Here is a 16,124-nt window from a genome sequence, read left to right as displayed (position 1 = left end):
CAATTTTCTGATGGCACAGCTCATCTGCTGCAGCTGTGTGCTGATGAGATGATCTGACTCTGTGTGCTTGCAGAAGGATCAATAAAATTATTCCAGCAAATCCAGCACTCGCAGAGCTAGAGCTGAACTTCTCAGGCAGGGGACCTCAATTCCTTGCTATCTTCTCTATGTACCCAAAGCTGATTTACACAAGTGGTATTAAAAGACACCGGAATATCAGAGCAGAGGAGTTTTATACCTCTGATCAAGACTACAAACTCTTCTGTAAGTATGAAGCAGTGGAGATTGTTCAATGCATAATCTCAGCTTCTGTGTTGGGATAGTCCGGTGCTGGAACAGCATTTCTCTTGTGCTGAGTGGAGCTGATTTTAGAGATCTGAGGACTCTCTACAGTAGTCAGCAATAGAAGGACTTATTCCACTGTTCTCTTATCCAAGGTGCACAACTATTCAAGGAGAGAAAATAGTAGCAGAAATGCCACAGAATTTCAGTTGAAACACTTCTGCCTTGTGCCATCAAGAGCCACACTTTTGGGTCTGTGTCCATTTTGGACTTCTCGTAGACTCTCACAGCTGAAGAGCCTTGGTCCCACCTCACCTCATCCTGTTCATCTGGGAAACCATATCTAATCAAGGATCACCCGACATCCGAAATTGAAGCTGAGGGACTCCTCCCTTTGAATAAGTATTTTGTAGTAGAAAAAAGTGTCGTAAAACATTTGCACAGGCTGGCAAAGAGCACTTTACCGTGACATAATCCCCTTAGTAGCTGTTGGGGTGAAAGAGTGTTGGATTCTGAATGGTTATATGTGGGTGATTTACAAGATTTATGGCATTACTGCTTTTTGCCATCACAATAGATACTGGTAAGTGCAGTGTTCAATAAATCTTTTGCACTTAAATGATATACTGGTCCATCTAGATATGCTATTTTTGAAATCATTGCTTGCGTACAGTTTAGTTTCTTGGTTTTTGATATTGTTTGTAATCTAAATGCCTCCAATGCTTTAATACTGCCTGTATTGAAAAGCAAAACATCAAGCAGTCCCTGGGTAGCTGGATTTTTTTCTGGCCAGCACAGTCCTGTGGAGAGAGGTCAGGTGAAGAAAAGCTATCTTGAATGCTGGAGGTCCTTAGGGATGTCATGCTGTGGTCATAGCTCTGCTACCCTTTAAATGGGTACAGTGTGTGAGCTCTCCTTGCTGTGCGACCAACTGCTGCTGATTGATATAAAAACATTAAAGCTTGACGGGCTGTGTCTGCCATCTTGTTGTACTGCTCATGCCACTTCCCTAACAAATAAATTTATTGCCTCTCCCCTTTGCCTAAGTAGCCTTCGGATAACCCTCGGACATTCTCCCAAAGCACTGGGAAATTCCTTACCCTAAAATTGTGACTGGTGTCAGTTCTGGTGGCATGACCCCGTGGTTATTCTATGCATCTGGTGTTGCAGAATGACAGATGGTGCTTCGTCCAGTGCCTGGAGCTGTTTGAAGCACCCAGCTCTCCTCTCTCCTTTTTCTCAGTTTCGTGGGTTTGTCACACGGGGACCACTGAGATCATTGTGGATGCTGAGAGGCTGCAGCGGGAGCAGCTCCTCTCCCTGGAGCTGTATGATGGCATCTCAGGGTGTGATGAGGAAATTATGAGTTAGGGCCAAGGTCAGCAGGGGCTTGTGGTGGATGCCACAAACGTTGGTGGCACATTTCTAGTGCCGAAGGGCCTCTCAAGCAGTACATGGTAGATTTGCTCAGGGTAGTTGACATGAAGATGCTTGAAACAGCCTTAGAAGTGTGGTCTCCAGGAGTGTAGAAGAGACATAATTAAGTGGAAATAAAATCCAAGGACTGCTGTTATTTTTGTTAGTGCTGTCAGGAAGGGAAAAAATATCTCTAGTAAAAGTGAATTCCTTTCTTGATATACCTTTTCCCTTGCAGTGAGTCTCCCACATGTTAGAGAAGTGATTAAGTTGCTAAATAGCTGCCATGAACATCTTGTTAATTCCTTTGTGCTGTGCTGCTTGGTGAACCTTTACAAATGAGATTATTTACTCTCCAATTCCTCCATTGTCATTCTCCTGCCCCTTTCTATGTGTGGTGGCAAAAGCAAAGCAAAAGTAACTAAAATGTCAGCTTCTGAAAAGCAGCATTTCATTCACTTACAAGATGTTATTATCAGTGCACACAAAACATCTCAAAAATAATACAGGAATGAAATGCAGATGGAGGAAAGACAGCAAACGGCAGGGAGCATGAAAAAAAGGTAACAGACCTCGAAAGAGGAGAGCATCTTGCTGCTTCGCATTAAACTCTTTGAGTTTTCTGTCTTGTCTTGCAATAAGGTGATGAAATAGATAGCGTCATTACAAGTATCGGTTACGCTGTGCTTCAGGAGGTGCAGGGCTGGTTGCAATCCCTGAAACTCTGTTTCTAGGTGCAGACAAAATCCCCAGGATGTTTTTTAGGTTTGCTATACTTTTCAAGGAAGCAGAGATGTCGCGTAGGAGATACTGGCACTACTTGGACCTTTGGTTTTATTAGTGAGAGTCAAATTATAAACAAAGACGTTAGATTAAAATTTAATTTTCAACTGGTGTGCACAACCAGCATTGTAACATTTTAGCTTACATGCAATGGGTATTTCAGTGCTTTGTTTTTCTTACATGTTTAGGCTGCAGAACAGATAACATTGAAATACTACTCATACCAATGAACCATCTTGTTTGACCTTTCAGAAACTATTGATATTATTGATTTCTAAACAGTAGAATAATGGGAGAAGGCAGCCCAAGCCCTGAATATGTTTTGATGCAGGTTTTTTTTCAGAATTGAGAGGCTCTCTTTTGATACATAATTTGTTTAAGGCATCTGTGTGTTTGAATGCAGAGATGTAGTTCAACATTCAGTCCACCACCACCATCATCTATCATACTGAAGTACTTTTTATAGATTTATGCAGACAGGAAGGTGACTAACTTTACTTTCCGTTTCATTATTCATGTGTTGTCCTGAGGGGACCTTTGTTGATATTACAGTGTGCCTCCTCAACAACCTTTATTCAGAATAGGAAAACTAAGTGGTTTTATCCTGGACAAACAATGAATAATGCACAATATTTTAGAACTCTCCTAAGGGCACACACTTATTGTAAAACACTAAAAATTGAAAATGCTGAATAAAATGGATTTCTGCAAGAGTTTTAAAATCTCTGGTTTTAAATACATCATCCTGTGGACATAGTTTAGTATCACTGCAGCTGGTCCTGTCTGATCCATTTTATCTTTTCTTTTGACTAGGGAGATAATATAAAAGATTACCATTTAAAAGATCTAGCTCTGAGTTAGAGTATCTCCTATTAGGATTTCCAAGGCTGAAGCGTTTGTGGATCAGTCATTCACTGATACAGGGGAATGTTCTCTGCTGCCATCAGGCTCATAATAACCTGAAAAAACTTCCCTGCATTGCAGACAATTGAACTGCACTTGGGATGTCCACTATTCACCTTCAGTTCCTGCTTCTGTGTTTCATTTTTCATTGATCAACCACTAGCTGCGAGGGACGAGAAATTATTTTATTCATCACTGTGTTCTGTCAAAAAGTTATGTTGTAGAACCAACTGTTAGTTTTTTTTCTATTTGCTTGTTAAACAAATCCCAGTAACAACAGAGTAAAAATGTTTAACACAGTACAAAGGCAACTCTCCTTTCAGTTCTTCATGGTGAGCGATTATGTCAGCGATATTTGTTCAGGCACAGCTGTTTCTGCTGATCTTATTTTTTTGGGGTTTTTTTATTAAAAATTAGACAAATAGCCGTGGAAATATTTATAAAGAATTACGGTCAAAAGAGAGGAAAAAAAAATCCCACAAATCTTTTTAAACCCACTCCCCCCCAGTATTTTATATGCTAGGGAACCACAGGTCAGTCAGCTTTATATTTAGGGAACCACAGTTTATATATAGGGAACCACAGGGCAGTCAGCTTCACCTTGATCCCTGGGAGGGTGGTGGAGCAAATAATCCTGGAAACCATTTCCAAGACAAATAGATGACTGGGAGCAGTCAGCATGTTTGTATGAGTGGGATATTGTACTTGACCAACTTGATAGCCTTCTACAGCAAGATGACTGCCTTGGTGGATGGAGAGCAGTCAATGCTTTTTATCTCCACTGTAGAATGTCTTTTGACACTGTCTCCCATAACGTCCCATAGACAAACTACAGTGATAGGAACTAGATAAATGGATGGTAAGGTGGATTGAGACCTGAGCTGCCAGGCTAAGAGGCACGTAGTCCAGCTGGAGGCCAGTCACTAGTGAAGCACTCCAGGGTCGGTGCTGGGGCGAGCAATGTTTGATATCTTCATTAATGATCTGGACAATGGGACAGAGTTTGCAGAGGATACAAAACAGGGAGGAGGGGTTGATGCAGCAGCTGGTTGTGCTGCCATTTAGAGGGACCTCGACAGGCTGGAGAAATGGGCTGACAGGGATTTGAGAAGGTTCAATAAAGGGAAAAGCCAAGCCCTGCCCCTGGGGAAGAATCAACCTGTGCACCAGTACACTCTGGGGACCCTCAGAGCTGGAAGGCAGCTTTGAAGAGAGGGACCTAGGGGTGCTGGTGGAGAACACGTGGGTCATGAGCCAGCAATGTGCCTTTGTAGGAAAAATGACGAAAGCTGCATTAGGAAGAGTGTTTCCAGCAGGAAAAGGGAGGTGATCATTTCTCTCTGCTCAGCCCTGGTGAGACACATCTGGAGTGCTGGATCCATGTCTTGGCTCCCCAGCACAGGAGAGACATGTACCTGCTGAATTGTGCGTCCAAGGAAGATGTCCATGAAGAATACTCAGGGACTGGAGCATCTGACATATAGAGGCTGAGAGAGCCGGGACTATTCAGCCTGGAGAAGAGAAGACTTTTCTCTGTGGTGCCTAATGACAGGACAGGAGACCATGGGCATAAATTTAAATACAGGGAATTTTGTTTAAATGTAAGAAAAAAAAATTCTTAACTGTACAGTGATCAAAGACTGGAAGAATCAACCCAGAGATGTTGTGGAGTCTGCGTCCTTGGGAGATACTCAAAACCAAGGTGGACGTGATCCTGGAAGGCCTGGTCTAGCTCATCCAGCTTTGAGCTCGGATGTTGGACTAGATGATCTCCAGAGGTGCCTTCCAACTGCAGTTTTTCTATGGTTCTGTGTTTCTGTAATCTCTGATTCTGTGTATAATTCTTCCTTCTTTGCTTTTTAACAATTTGTCTTTTATTTTTTACATCTTATCAGAAGAGGGCAGGGCCATCAAGGTTTACAACTTATAAGAAGGAGTAGAGCTATTGCAAAAAGCAAATAGCTTTTATATATTAGCAATGAGAATCAGACTTTTGAGACATTTTAGACAGAAAAAGCTTTCTTCTTTCATATTCATAGACAACTCAGTTACTGCAAGTGGAAGCCCAGAAAACACAAATTTGAATTAATTTGTTTATTTTAATAATGGACGTACTTTAAATAATAACATGTTGGAACAGATTACCAATGGATGTGGAAATGTATCCTTCCGTCTCATTAAATAAAATTTGGGTGGAGAGCAAAGCTATATAAAGATCAATTTCTGCTTTATCCCAAAGTTCAAGAGAAAGAACCACTTTTAGTGAAAATTTTGTCAAGGAGAGGAAAACATGACAAGTAGTGTCTACATTATCCTAGGGAAGTGCCCAGAGAGGTGTATTCAAGACTAATTTCCCTTCCCATCCCTGCTATTTAGCCGCTACAATGCACATGGGTAGCAACCCATGGGTAGCACAGAGGTGCAGCAGTTGGTATGTCAGGAAGGGGTGCAGGGGTGGAAATTTCCTTTCCAGGGTTCCCCAGGGCAGCCACGTGAAATCTGGATGATAGGTAGCTGGCAGCACCTCTGTTTGCAGAAGGCAACACGTGTTTTAGGTGGCAGAGCAGCCTCGCTGGGGTGCTGCCCTCTGACATCTGCCCTGGCGTGTGACCAGCCCTTCTGTGGTACCAATGGCAGGGTTGCTTTGCTCCCTTCTGGCATACCCATTCGTCAAATCCAAAGTCCTGCTGTGTCCAAGGAAGGGAACTTCCTACAGCACCTACAGCAGCCAGAACCTACTTCATCTCCACAACAACAAGAAAAGAAGCCACTGATATGAACCAGCAAGCTGCTATAGCCCCTCTGTCCCTGGACTCCTGCTCCTCCATCACCAGGGGTACGCTGAACCCAGGAGGCTCCAGGGACTGCTCAGGACAAGCAGGACAGTGTCTATCAAATTAAGGCACCAAGTGGGTTGGTCAGTACTGAAAAGTAGGCCGACTGGGTCACTGACTGAGAGGATCTTCTGATACCTAAACGGAAGTTTAGATTTCTTCAGACAGAATCCCACGCTGAAGTGTGTGCTGTGTGAATACTTGGGTCAAAACCTCATGGTTGGGCTCATTGCCACAGTACAATGACCTTATTATGGGACTTGACTTCCTGCCTTCGTGGTGGTTCAAATATGTCCATCGTATTTCGCAGTCTGGGTGGGCCCAAAGCACACACTCAGTCTTGTCATCTCAGCTGAGAAATGTTAACTCTTCAGGCTCCTCTTTATTTTCAGTTATGTGCCCGGACACTTGGGGATTTTCTTCCCTTTCTGGATCTTCCTCATTGCTCTGAACTCCTTTTGTTTGATAACACTTCAGAATGATTTATGAACTGGAGCTTCTAAAACATTTTTGGAGCCTTCTGTAGTAAATATTATAAAAACAGTAAAAGTTTGCTGAAAGTTTTGCTTTACTCTTTTTCCAAGAGCTTGATTCTTCTATTTATAACAGGTAGGAAGCTCATACGCAGTAAAGTCAAAATATAGCTAAGGTGGTTATGAAAACATAGCTAATAACAGGGAATTGTTCTTCCTTGCAAGTGCCTCAGCTCCATAAATGATCCCCCAAGCATGTGCTTACCCATGCTGCCCAGATGCCTATGCTTCATAAAAACTGATGCAATGAAAAATGAATTGACTGCTTTCAAGGGTCGTTCTGAGAGCTTCATTATTTAATTTTTATTTCAGTCTGGGCTCTGTTGCTTACACAGGAAGTTTTGCTTGAGTTTTAGTACCTTAAAAATATTGTAGTAACACTGCTCAGGTCTTGCAGTTCTGAGTAGTGACTTTGTGTGCACAAAGAGACATTCACCACTCTGCAGAGCTCACATATTACTCAAATCTTACAAGATTAATACAGATTTGCACGTTGCGTAGAACATTCTGGCCTTCTCCCACCAAGGACTTCCAACCCTGGGAGAAACACCTCTCCACAAGGATGTATCCTGAAATTGGTACACCAGACCAAATGAGACAGAAGTCCTTTCACTTGATCTGTGCATATTATGTGAAGACTATAGCTAGCAAGTGCAGATTGAGTGCAGTGGATTGAGAACTGGCTGAATGGCAGAACTCAGAGGGTTGTCATCAGCGGCGCTGAGTCTAGTTGGAGGCTGGTAACAAGTGGTGTCCCCAAGGGGTCAGTACTGGGCCCAGTCTTGTTTAACTTCTTCATCAACGACCTGGATGAAGAGTTAGAATGTACCCTCAGCAAGTTTGCTGATGACACCAAACTGGGAGGAGTGGTAGACACACCGGAAGGCTGTGCTGCCATTCAGTGAGACCTGGACAGGCTGGAAAGTTGGGCAGAGAGGAACCTGATGAGGTTCAACAAAGGCAAATGCAGGATCCTGCACCTGGGGAGGAACAACCCCATGCATCAGTATAGGCTTGGGGTGGACCTGCTGGAGAGCAGCTCTGCAGAGAGGGACCTGGGTGTCCTGGTGGACGACAGGTTAACCATGAGCCAGCAGTGGGCCCTGGGTGCCAAGAAAGCCAATGGGATCCTGGGGTGCATCAAGAAGAGTGTGGCCAGCAGGTCGAGGGAGGTTCTCCTTCCCCTCTACACTGCCCTGGTGAGGCCTCATCTGGAGTACTCTGTCCAGTTCTGGGCTCCCCAGTTCAAGAAAGATGAAGAGCTACTGGAGAGAGTCCAGCGGAGGGCTCCAAGGATGGTGAAGGGACTGGAGCATCTGTCCTACGAGGAGAGGCTGAGGGAGCTGGGCTTGTTCAGCCTGAAGAAGAGAAGGCTGCGAGGGGGCCTAATATATTCTTACAAATATCTGAAGGGTGGGTGTCAGGAGGATGGGGCCAAGCTCTTTTCAGTGGTGCCCAGTGACAGGACAAGGGGCAATGGGCACAAACTGAGGCACAGGAAGTTCCATCTGAACATGAGGAAGAACTTCTTCCCTCTGAGGGTGATGGAGCACTGGAACAGGCTGCCCAGGGAGGTTGTGGAGTCTCCTTCTCTGGAGATATTCAAGACCCGCCTGGACAAGGTCCTGTGCAGCCTGCTGTAGGTGACCCTGCTTCAGCAGGAGGGTTGGACTAGATGACCCACAGAGGTCCCTTCCAACCCCTACCATTCTGTGATTCTGTGATTCTGTGAGATACACTAACTCTCAGGGGAAGGAGGGTGAACAGTGGAAAAGTATTGCAGTTTTTAGCCCCAGTGCACAGTCTGCCTGTGTTTCAATCTGCAATACAGAGCTCCTCTGATGACTGCAACACTTGTGATTTTATTTTCCAGGAAGATTAATACAGAGATGGTAATGGCCAAAAAGAGTCCACATATGAATCTCAAAGAGAGTAATGCAGCTGTAAGGCAGTTAGGTCCTGTTTCTGTTCTCTTGCTGAGAAACAACCACTTGTAGATTGGTAAACAAAAGTTAGTACTGTCCCCGTGAGTTATTTTTTAGAAATCCAAGCATAAATGAAGAGCTATGGGTGAGGGGATTGTCTGTCTGTATGACTGAAGTGGCCAAACACTTTTGGTCATTATTGAAAATTACCGTCATTCGATGACTGCCCAGTGACTGCTTCAGCTTCTCCTTAAAGAAATGAGTTGTGAGAGTATAGAGAATGGGCTTCAAGGCACTGTGCATTGGCAGAACAAATATCACTATCCGGGAAGGGACGGTGCCTAGGAAAAAAGGTGAGATACTTCGTATGCTCTGTGGTAGGAATGCTAAAGAAGCAAACATGTCCTTATGTTATTTTTACTTGAAGTCCTTTATTTTACTTTATGTCACTTCATATCATTTTTTACAGAATGCTACCTTAGTAATATTTTTACAGTAAAGGAGTTTGAACTCAGCATTGCTCAGTGTGGTTTTCATTGAGTTCACCACGGGTTTTCATGAGAAGGGGAAAAGACCTTTTCACCAGAGAGTGCCTTTCTCTACTGGAATTTAATAAAAGGACTAAACATGAGCTGAAGTCCATCTCTGTTTAAGACAGTGTTTAATATAAATCCAAATCCCACACCTATTTTTTATGTGGCAGTTTTCATCAGTACCTTTCAAAAAGCCTTACAAAAGCTATTGTTACTATTATTTTACAGAGGGGAACCTGGAGTACAGAGGGTTGAAGTGACTTGCTCAGAGGGCCATGAGCTGAGCTGTGTAGAGCCCCGTGCCAGCCACAGTCGTTCATCTTCTGAACGCCCTCACGATGGCCGTGTTTTATTTTTAACAACCTAAATGTGATCACTTTTCTCCTGGTTACGCAAACAGATTTCAGTGCTGCCAGTGAGGCTAAATAAATTTTATGATAAAATCATTGACAATTTGCTACATTTCTTAATGCCTTTCATATTATGGAGAGCTATTTACCCAATCTTCTGCAAACATGAGGCATCAGCTTTCTAGAATTATAACAGGAGAGCAAGACACCTTTATTACCTTTTATCTGTTAGCAGCTGCGGGACTAGCAGGGCTGCGTATAGCCGGAGCAGTGCTGACAAGCTGTGAGCTTACACCCAGCTCCCCCACGGGCTGGCAGGACAGGGAGAGGGTGTGCTGCCCTGCAGAGCGGGAGGGCGGTGGCCTCCTCAGGACCCCCTGGCAGTCATTACCTGCACTTACAAATGGGGTCTCTGGGTTGCTTAAAGACCCACCTGTTATAGTTCTACTTCCCTGACAGTCAAACTAATGGACTTACATTACCGTGGGATTTTGCAGCTGTAGCAGGGGAGAACCTCTTTGCTGGAGAGCTTATTCTGGTTCTCGCCTACATATGCCGACTGAGGATTTTATGTACAGACTTCGAAGCTCAGTTTCTGAACACAAAGTGCCCCAGATATATGGGGCAATACTTACTCTTCACCCATGATTAGCTAGAATTCCTCTGGCAGAATTGGTTTGGTTTAAAATGAATCTTTAACAAAAGAAATCACACCCTTACACAGCATTACCTGTAATTTCTGCCTCGAATAATGACAAAACCAGGAATCCAGCAGATGGCATCCGTGAATACTACTAAAAAAAAATATCGACTGTCAACAGCAACATCCCTGTGAATGTGACTCCTTACTTCTGACGTCTGAAGGGCAGTTTTTTGAACAAAACAAAACATGCTGACCTATGAAAACACGATGGTGATGGAGGCTGGAAGGTTCACACTTGTGGGGAAACAAGATTTGAAACAAATGGCATTGAGATGGTCTTTGCTCTCTTCTGTTTCTCCCGACCACTTACCTGTTTCATTCCCTTTCATTATTTTGCTAGAATTTTTACGTTAATGTGTCTGTAGCACATTGATACCAATTTTACGTTAGAAACAGCTCCTCGGTATTGTCTGCTGTCACACAGCCTGCTCACATACCACGTGTTCCCATCTGTTACACAGCGAGATGTGATGCAGTTGTAAGAAGTTACTATAGAAACACAGTTAATACACAGTATGGGTGGGCCCATGATTCCACAGAGATCTGGTCTCCTGACTGGAAATGCTGCAGTAAATCTGAAACAGAAACCACCTGCAGGACTCTCATGTAGTGTGGAAAGAACAAGATATTCCCCGGCAAAGCGACAAACCGATCTGAGGCGTCTGTTCATTTCAGACTGGCTTCCTCGGTTCTGTATACCCATCGCAAATTACTGATGGAAGAACATGTGCAGAGCAAGCTGTGCGACTCGGCTTTTGATCGCGCTGCGCTGTGTTGCAGAGCAAGGCTTTTAACAGTTCATCAGGTGGCAGCTCCATGGACTGGAGCACTCCGATGAGTAGCTGAGGGCCACTGAAGGAGCCATTTATGTCAAGATCCCAGCACCTGAAAGCAGGCTTTTGCTCAGAAATATGGATTGAAACAAACTAAAAGAATTGCAAAGTGTAACACAGTAATTTTATTGGTGGGAAATTGCTGCATGAATCTGTTTTGACATGTTTGTTGCCTTTTTTACTTTCTACTTGATATAATTCTTAAAAACTAGTTTGATCTTTTGGAATGTAGCTTTTTCATCTTTTTGATATCAAGCTAAGATGAGGAATGACTATTAAATAGGTGCTGTCAAAATAATCTCTATGTATCTGCAAATGCAAGTCAGGGAGAAGATCATTTGGTAGCTGTCTTTGCCGTGAGAGAGTGCTGAGACTGAGCATGAACAGCTCAGATATATTTCAGGCTGAAGTTTCTGGGGCTGTTCATTTCCAGTTTAGTTTATACATATATATATATGTATGTTTAATCATTATTCCCTGCCAGTATAATGCACATAAAGCCACACTTTCAAATTTTCATCCATTTTTATTTATATTATCACTGTTTTCTGCAATCCAGTGAAGACTGCATGGAGTAGTAGTTGAAGGTTGCTATTTGACTGATTTATACAAATGAAAAGGTTTCAAACCATTGGGCTGTTCACACAGTATCACTAAGTAATTTCATTATCTTATTCCTATTCAAATTACTATTTCCTTCTGTGTCTTCGCCTCTTCTTTGTGACACTTGCTTGTGATTTGTTTAAATTAGATACTAAACTCTTCAGATGACATAGACCTTTTTAAGTGTGCAGCCAGCACACAGCACACAAGGCTCTGCTCCTGTTGTGGACCTTTGGGAAGTATTACAACATGAACATCAACCGTGTAGTGAAAAGTGCATCTATCAGTGAATGTTTTGTAGGCTGACTGCCACTTTTTCTAATAAAATAGTATTAATGAAGAAGTATAGCATACTAAAAATTAAACTTACCAAGAAGAATACCAAGGGGATACCTGTTGCCTGCAATGTCCTCTCTTTCATCAGAATTAGGTAGGAAACAAACTCAATTTTTCCTGTAATATTTGCCAAAAAAAGAGTCCCCATCCTAGACTGTGATTATTGCTATGACAAACTCAGAAATCCATATCAATATAAGAATTACTGCAGTCTGCTGCCTTCCAGGATGGATATTACTGAAGGGAATGATGATCACTAAATAATTTTCCAAGGTCAGATACTTCAATAGCAGAACCCCATGATATGGCATGGTAAACTTTCCATTCACAGCACAGCATATTTTTTGTACTGTCCATGGTATTTAGTATCAAAAACTCCAATGAAGAACAAATACACTCCCATAAGACAATCAGCAGCTATGTAAGAAACAGATTTCATAATTTGCTGAAAAAAATCAATGAAATGCTTATATGTAGTCTACTTTGATGTTTAACCAAACTCTAGCTGGCATTCAAAATAATTTAACTGTGATTCTGGCATCAGAATTCATGTGCTGTGGGGCTGTGAGCCCCCCAGTCACAACCGGGACAGTGGCAGCTGGTGTCGGGACACAAAGGTAGACGTGTTGCCAAATGGGTCTCCCATGAGCACACAACAACCTGGGGTCAGGGTTGCTGGATGTGGCCGGCGTGGTGGCTTTTGCAGACAGCAGAATAGTATAGAATCGTAGAATCATAGGTTAGAAATCATTCAGGTTGGAAAAGACCTTTAAGATCATCAAGTTCAGCTGTAAATCTAACACTGCCAAGTCCACCACTAAGCTATGCCCATCAGTGCCACACCTCCACATCTTTTAAACACCTCCAGGGAGGGTGACTCAACCACTTCCCTGGGCAGCCTGTTCTGATACTTGACAAGCCTTTGGGTCAATACTGAATCGCTGCAATGGCTGCATTTGGCACACAAGCAGCCAGCATCGGAGAGAGGCTACAGCAGCGCCTGGGCACTGCTCACGGTACAGATACTGCAGTGGCGGAGATTCAAACAGGAGCAAGATGAAAGGGTCTCAGCAGAGTCTGGAAGACCTGGCAGGCCTATGGCACTGTGTAGTGTATACATGACACTATATAATAAATGCACAGTCGATCTCTGATATCTTGCCTGGGACTCACTTCTTCTAATCGTACACATCCACAATAAGTATCTGCTAACAAGGTGTATTCATTTTACCTGACTCTTCACCATTTACAAAGGTGAAGATCTGAACCAGTCGTGCCTTGGCTGTCTTTACAGTCGATGAAGTCAACAGATACTTTTGGGACATGATTCATTAAACCTACCTTGGGCATCTTTTTTAGAATTAGGGAAATTGCACAATTCATTGACTATAAAGAGAGGGCAAGGTGCCTAGTTCAGAGACATCTACACTGTAAGCATGTGAAGTCATGCAAAACAAAATCTTTCCTACGTGAAGTTCCCATGCAGTCAGAAAGCAGAGTTTGTAGGTGTGGCTAGCTGGAACAAAGAGAGGGGAAGTAATAAGAATTCTCATATGTTTTTAAAGGGTTAATTACCAGGAAACAGCATCACACAATTACACCATAAGCTTGCAAGGAAGTAGGATTTGGCTACAGCAAATATGGATTTGGTCCCACATTTCTATTGGCATGAGGATTCTTAATTTGGGAACAACTGCTGGACAGGGTATGGTGCAATCGTTTGGAAGTACTCATGTTTTGAAATATACGATTTAAAAATAACAGAAGCACCTATTACTTCCTGTGCAAAGAAAGGAGATATGGTGATTTGACACATCACAGAATAAACTCAGACAGCAAGTAGCTAGGTTGTCCATATTCTTTAATGCAGAACGAATAGTAGTAATTAATGAAGTGAAATATTTAAATTCTTTGTACACATCTTGACTATCCAAAGTCAAGGAACTGAAGGACCTTGGTTATTTTTTGGACATCCACTTTCATTGAGAGTATCAGAAAAGAGTGCAAAAATAGATAATGCACAACATTTTTAAATGTTTTGAAACTAGCATGTGTCTAGAATGCAAACTGAAATTACTGGAACATACATAATGTAATGTATTATATATAATATGTCATATTGTAGTATACAATACCATAGTAATATGTTATTTTCATTAATGTACTAATCAAATAAATGTATTATGAGTACCTTCAATACATACTTAGAAAATTTTGATATAGTGTACATCTTGTTTTCTGCTTTGATAAATGATCTCTTTCTGATGACAAGATTTCCCAAACATACCACAAGCTGTGACACACACAAATACTCTCAGAACGTTGTCAGCTGAGAGATCTTCGAATGATGAACTCCCATCTGTTAATGGTGTGTATAGATGCACGTGGAGTGCATAGAAACTGTAAGTGAAACATTTTGAAATAGCTGAAAGTAAAGAAATGAACATGTAGTGCTGCTGATTAAACACAAGCCAATGTCACAGTTATGTACCAGTTATGCAATTAGGTGCAAGGAGCTCGAAGAGAAGAAATTCTAACAAAATAATGCCTAGTGCTTATAAAGGCCATGCTGTGAGAGGTCTTAAATCAAAGGAGGATTTACTCAGGACATTGTTAGCAGCTCATGCCCTTTTGGTCCCCAGTAAGAATGCTGGTGGTAGTGGCTGCAGTTGCCTGTGATTTCCTTCAGGTCGCTGTAATATGCAGACAGAGCGTTGCCCTTCGTTCACGTACGACTTGAGAGGAATGGTCAGAGCTGGTACAATTTTTGTTTTCACAATCCTTGTAAGAACCTTGCTTTGCTACTCTGAGTTTGTTATCAGTGTGCAGGTGGATGTTCTTCATGCTAAGGTGCTTCAAAAGCAGAGTTTTTACTGTCCTTGGCATAAAGATTTTGCCTGCCTTAACATATTTTGTAATGCAATGCCTGTGGAATAACTAAAATTTGGTAATGACCATTATTACATCTAAAATGTTTCAATTCCTTGACTATTATTCAAATAAATTGCTCTCTGCTTCAGTGGCAGCACTCTCTCAAAGAAGGCTTCTGGGACAGGACATAAAGGCTTTAATACAGCAAAGTCTTCAAGAGCAGGGTTGTTTGGAAATGTATCCTTACATCCCATTGACTTGTACAAGATTTAAAAATATGTTCTGGTACATATGAAAAATAAAACGTGAAGGATAGATCTGAAAATGAAATTCTGGTGTAATATAATTATAGCTGTGAAAGATTCTGCATGTTGATGTGGTCCTATTGATTGTATCCACCATTTGCTGGTAAGTAAGTGGACAGTAGCTGATTTGAGTTTTATTTTTCAAGAAGTAGTAAAAAGTGGAGGAAAGAGTATAATATAAGCTCTTTAGAAATAAAGTCAGAAAGGACATTGCACAGTTGAAGAAGTTGCTTACATTCATGGCATAGAATAAGAAAATTAAATACTTGAGAGCAATTCTGGACTGAAAGATCAAAATCAGAAGGAAAAAAACAATCCTGAAGATTTCTTATCAAGAATGGCTTTTTAATTATTTAGAGAGGCAAGGGACATTTGAGTATATATCCTGGCTGGCATTATGTGCGAACGTGTGACACTCCTGAAGCCCTTTGCCTCAGTTCAGGGATTGCAGTTCAGAGGCACCTGATGTCACTGGCATGTAGATGTGACATACAGTGAAGGAAAAAGGCATACTTTATGACAGCAAACTGAGGTGACTATCTTATCTATGATCTTGTATGGCTTTTATTCATGTCCAAAATATAATCACTTCTCTGTTTCTTAAGTAATTTCCTGATTTTGGTGTACATGAATGAGGTATCCTACTTCTGCCTGCTAAGCTCAAGGCTACAGTAGCTCCCAAGTAAGCACAGTTTTATTTAGAATCATAGAATGCTTTGGGTTGTTAGGGACCTTCAGAGGTCATCATTTATTCCGCTTCAGCCAGAAAAAGAAGTGTGAAGGGCAGAAACAGAACTGAGTGATATGATCTAGAAATAAGGGAACAAAATGAGAAGCATGTTTCCTTTTTCTGTTTAATACAGTGAAACATTTAATGTATTTTTTTTTTTGCAGAAATTGGGCTACCAATGGAA

General features: G+C 42.0%; 1 protein-coding gene across 1 annotated transcript in view; it reads right to left on the bottom strand.

Moving 5' to 3' along the window:
- Positions 1–16,124, bottom strand: part of RXFP2 (relaxin family peptide receptor 2) — a 70,066-nt gene that overhangs the window by 37,002 nt on the left and 16,940 nt on the right. The window contains 6 exon segments of the mRNA XM_075418514.1: positions 8,887–9,048; positions 10,316–10,496; positions 12,065–12,326; positions 12,329–12,455; positions 14,220–14,325; positions 14,327–14,434. Of these exon segments, the coding sequence (XP_075274629.1) occupies positions 8,887–9,048; positions 10,316–10,496; positions 12,065–12,326; positions 12,329–12,455; positions 14,220–14,325; positions 14,327–14,434 (946 nt within the window).

The sequence above is a fragment of the Opisthocomus hoazin genome, chromosome 1 (assembly GCF_030867145.1).
Source record: "Opisthocomus hoazin isolate bOpiHoa1 chromosome 1, bOpiHoa1.hap1, whole genome shotgun sequence".
In the NCBI taxonomy this organism is placed as follows: Eukaryota; Metazoa; Chordata; class Aves; order Opisthocomiformes; family Opisthocomidae; genus Opisthocomus; species Opisthocomus hoazin.
The sequence above is the reverse complement of the archived record's forward strand: the minus strand, read 5'-3'. Positions and strand labels throughout refer to the sequence as shown.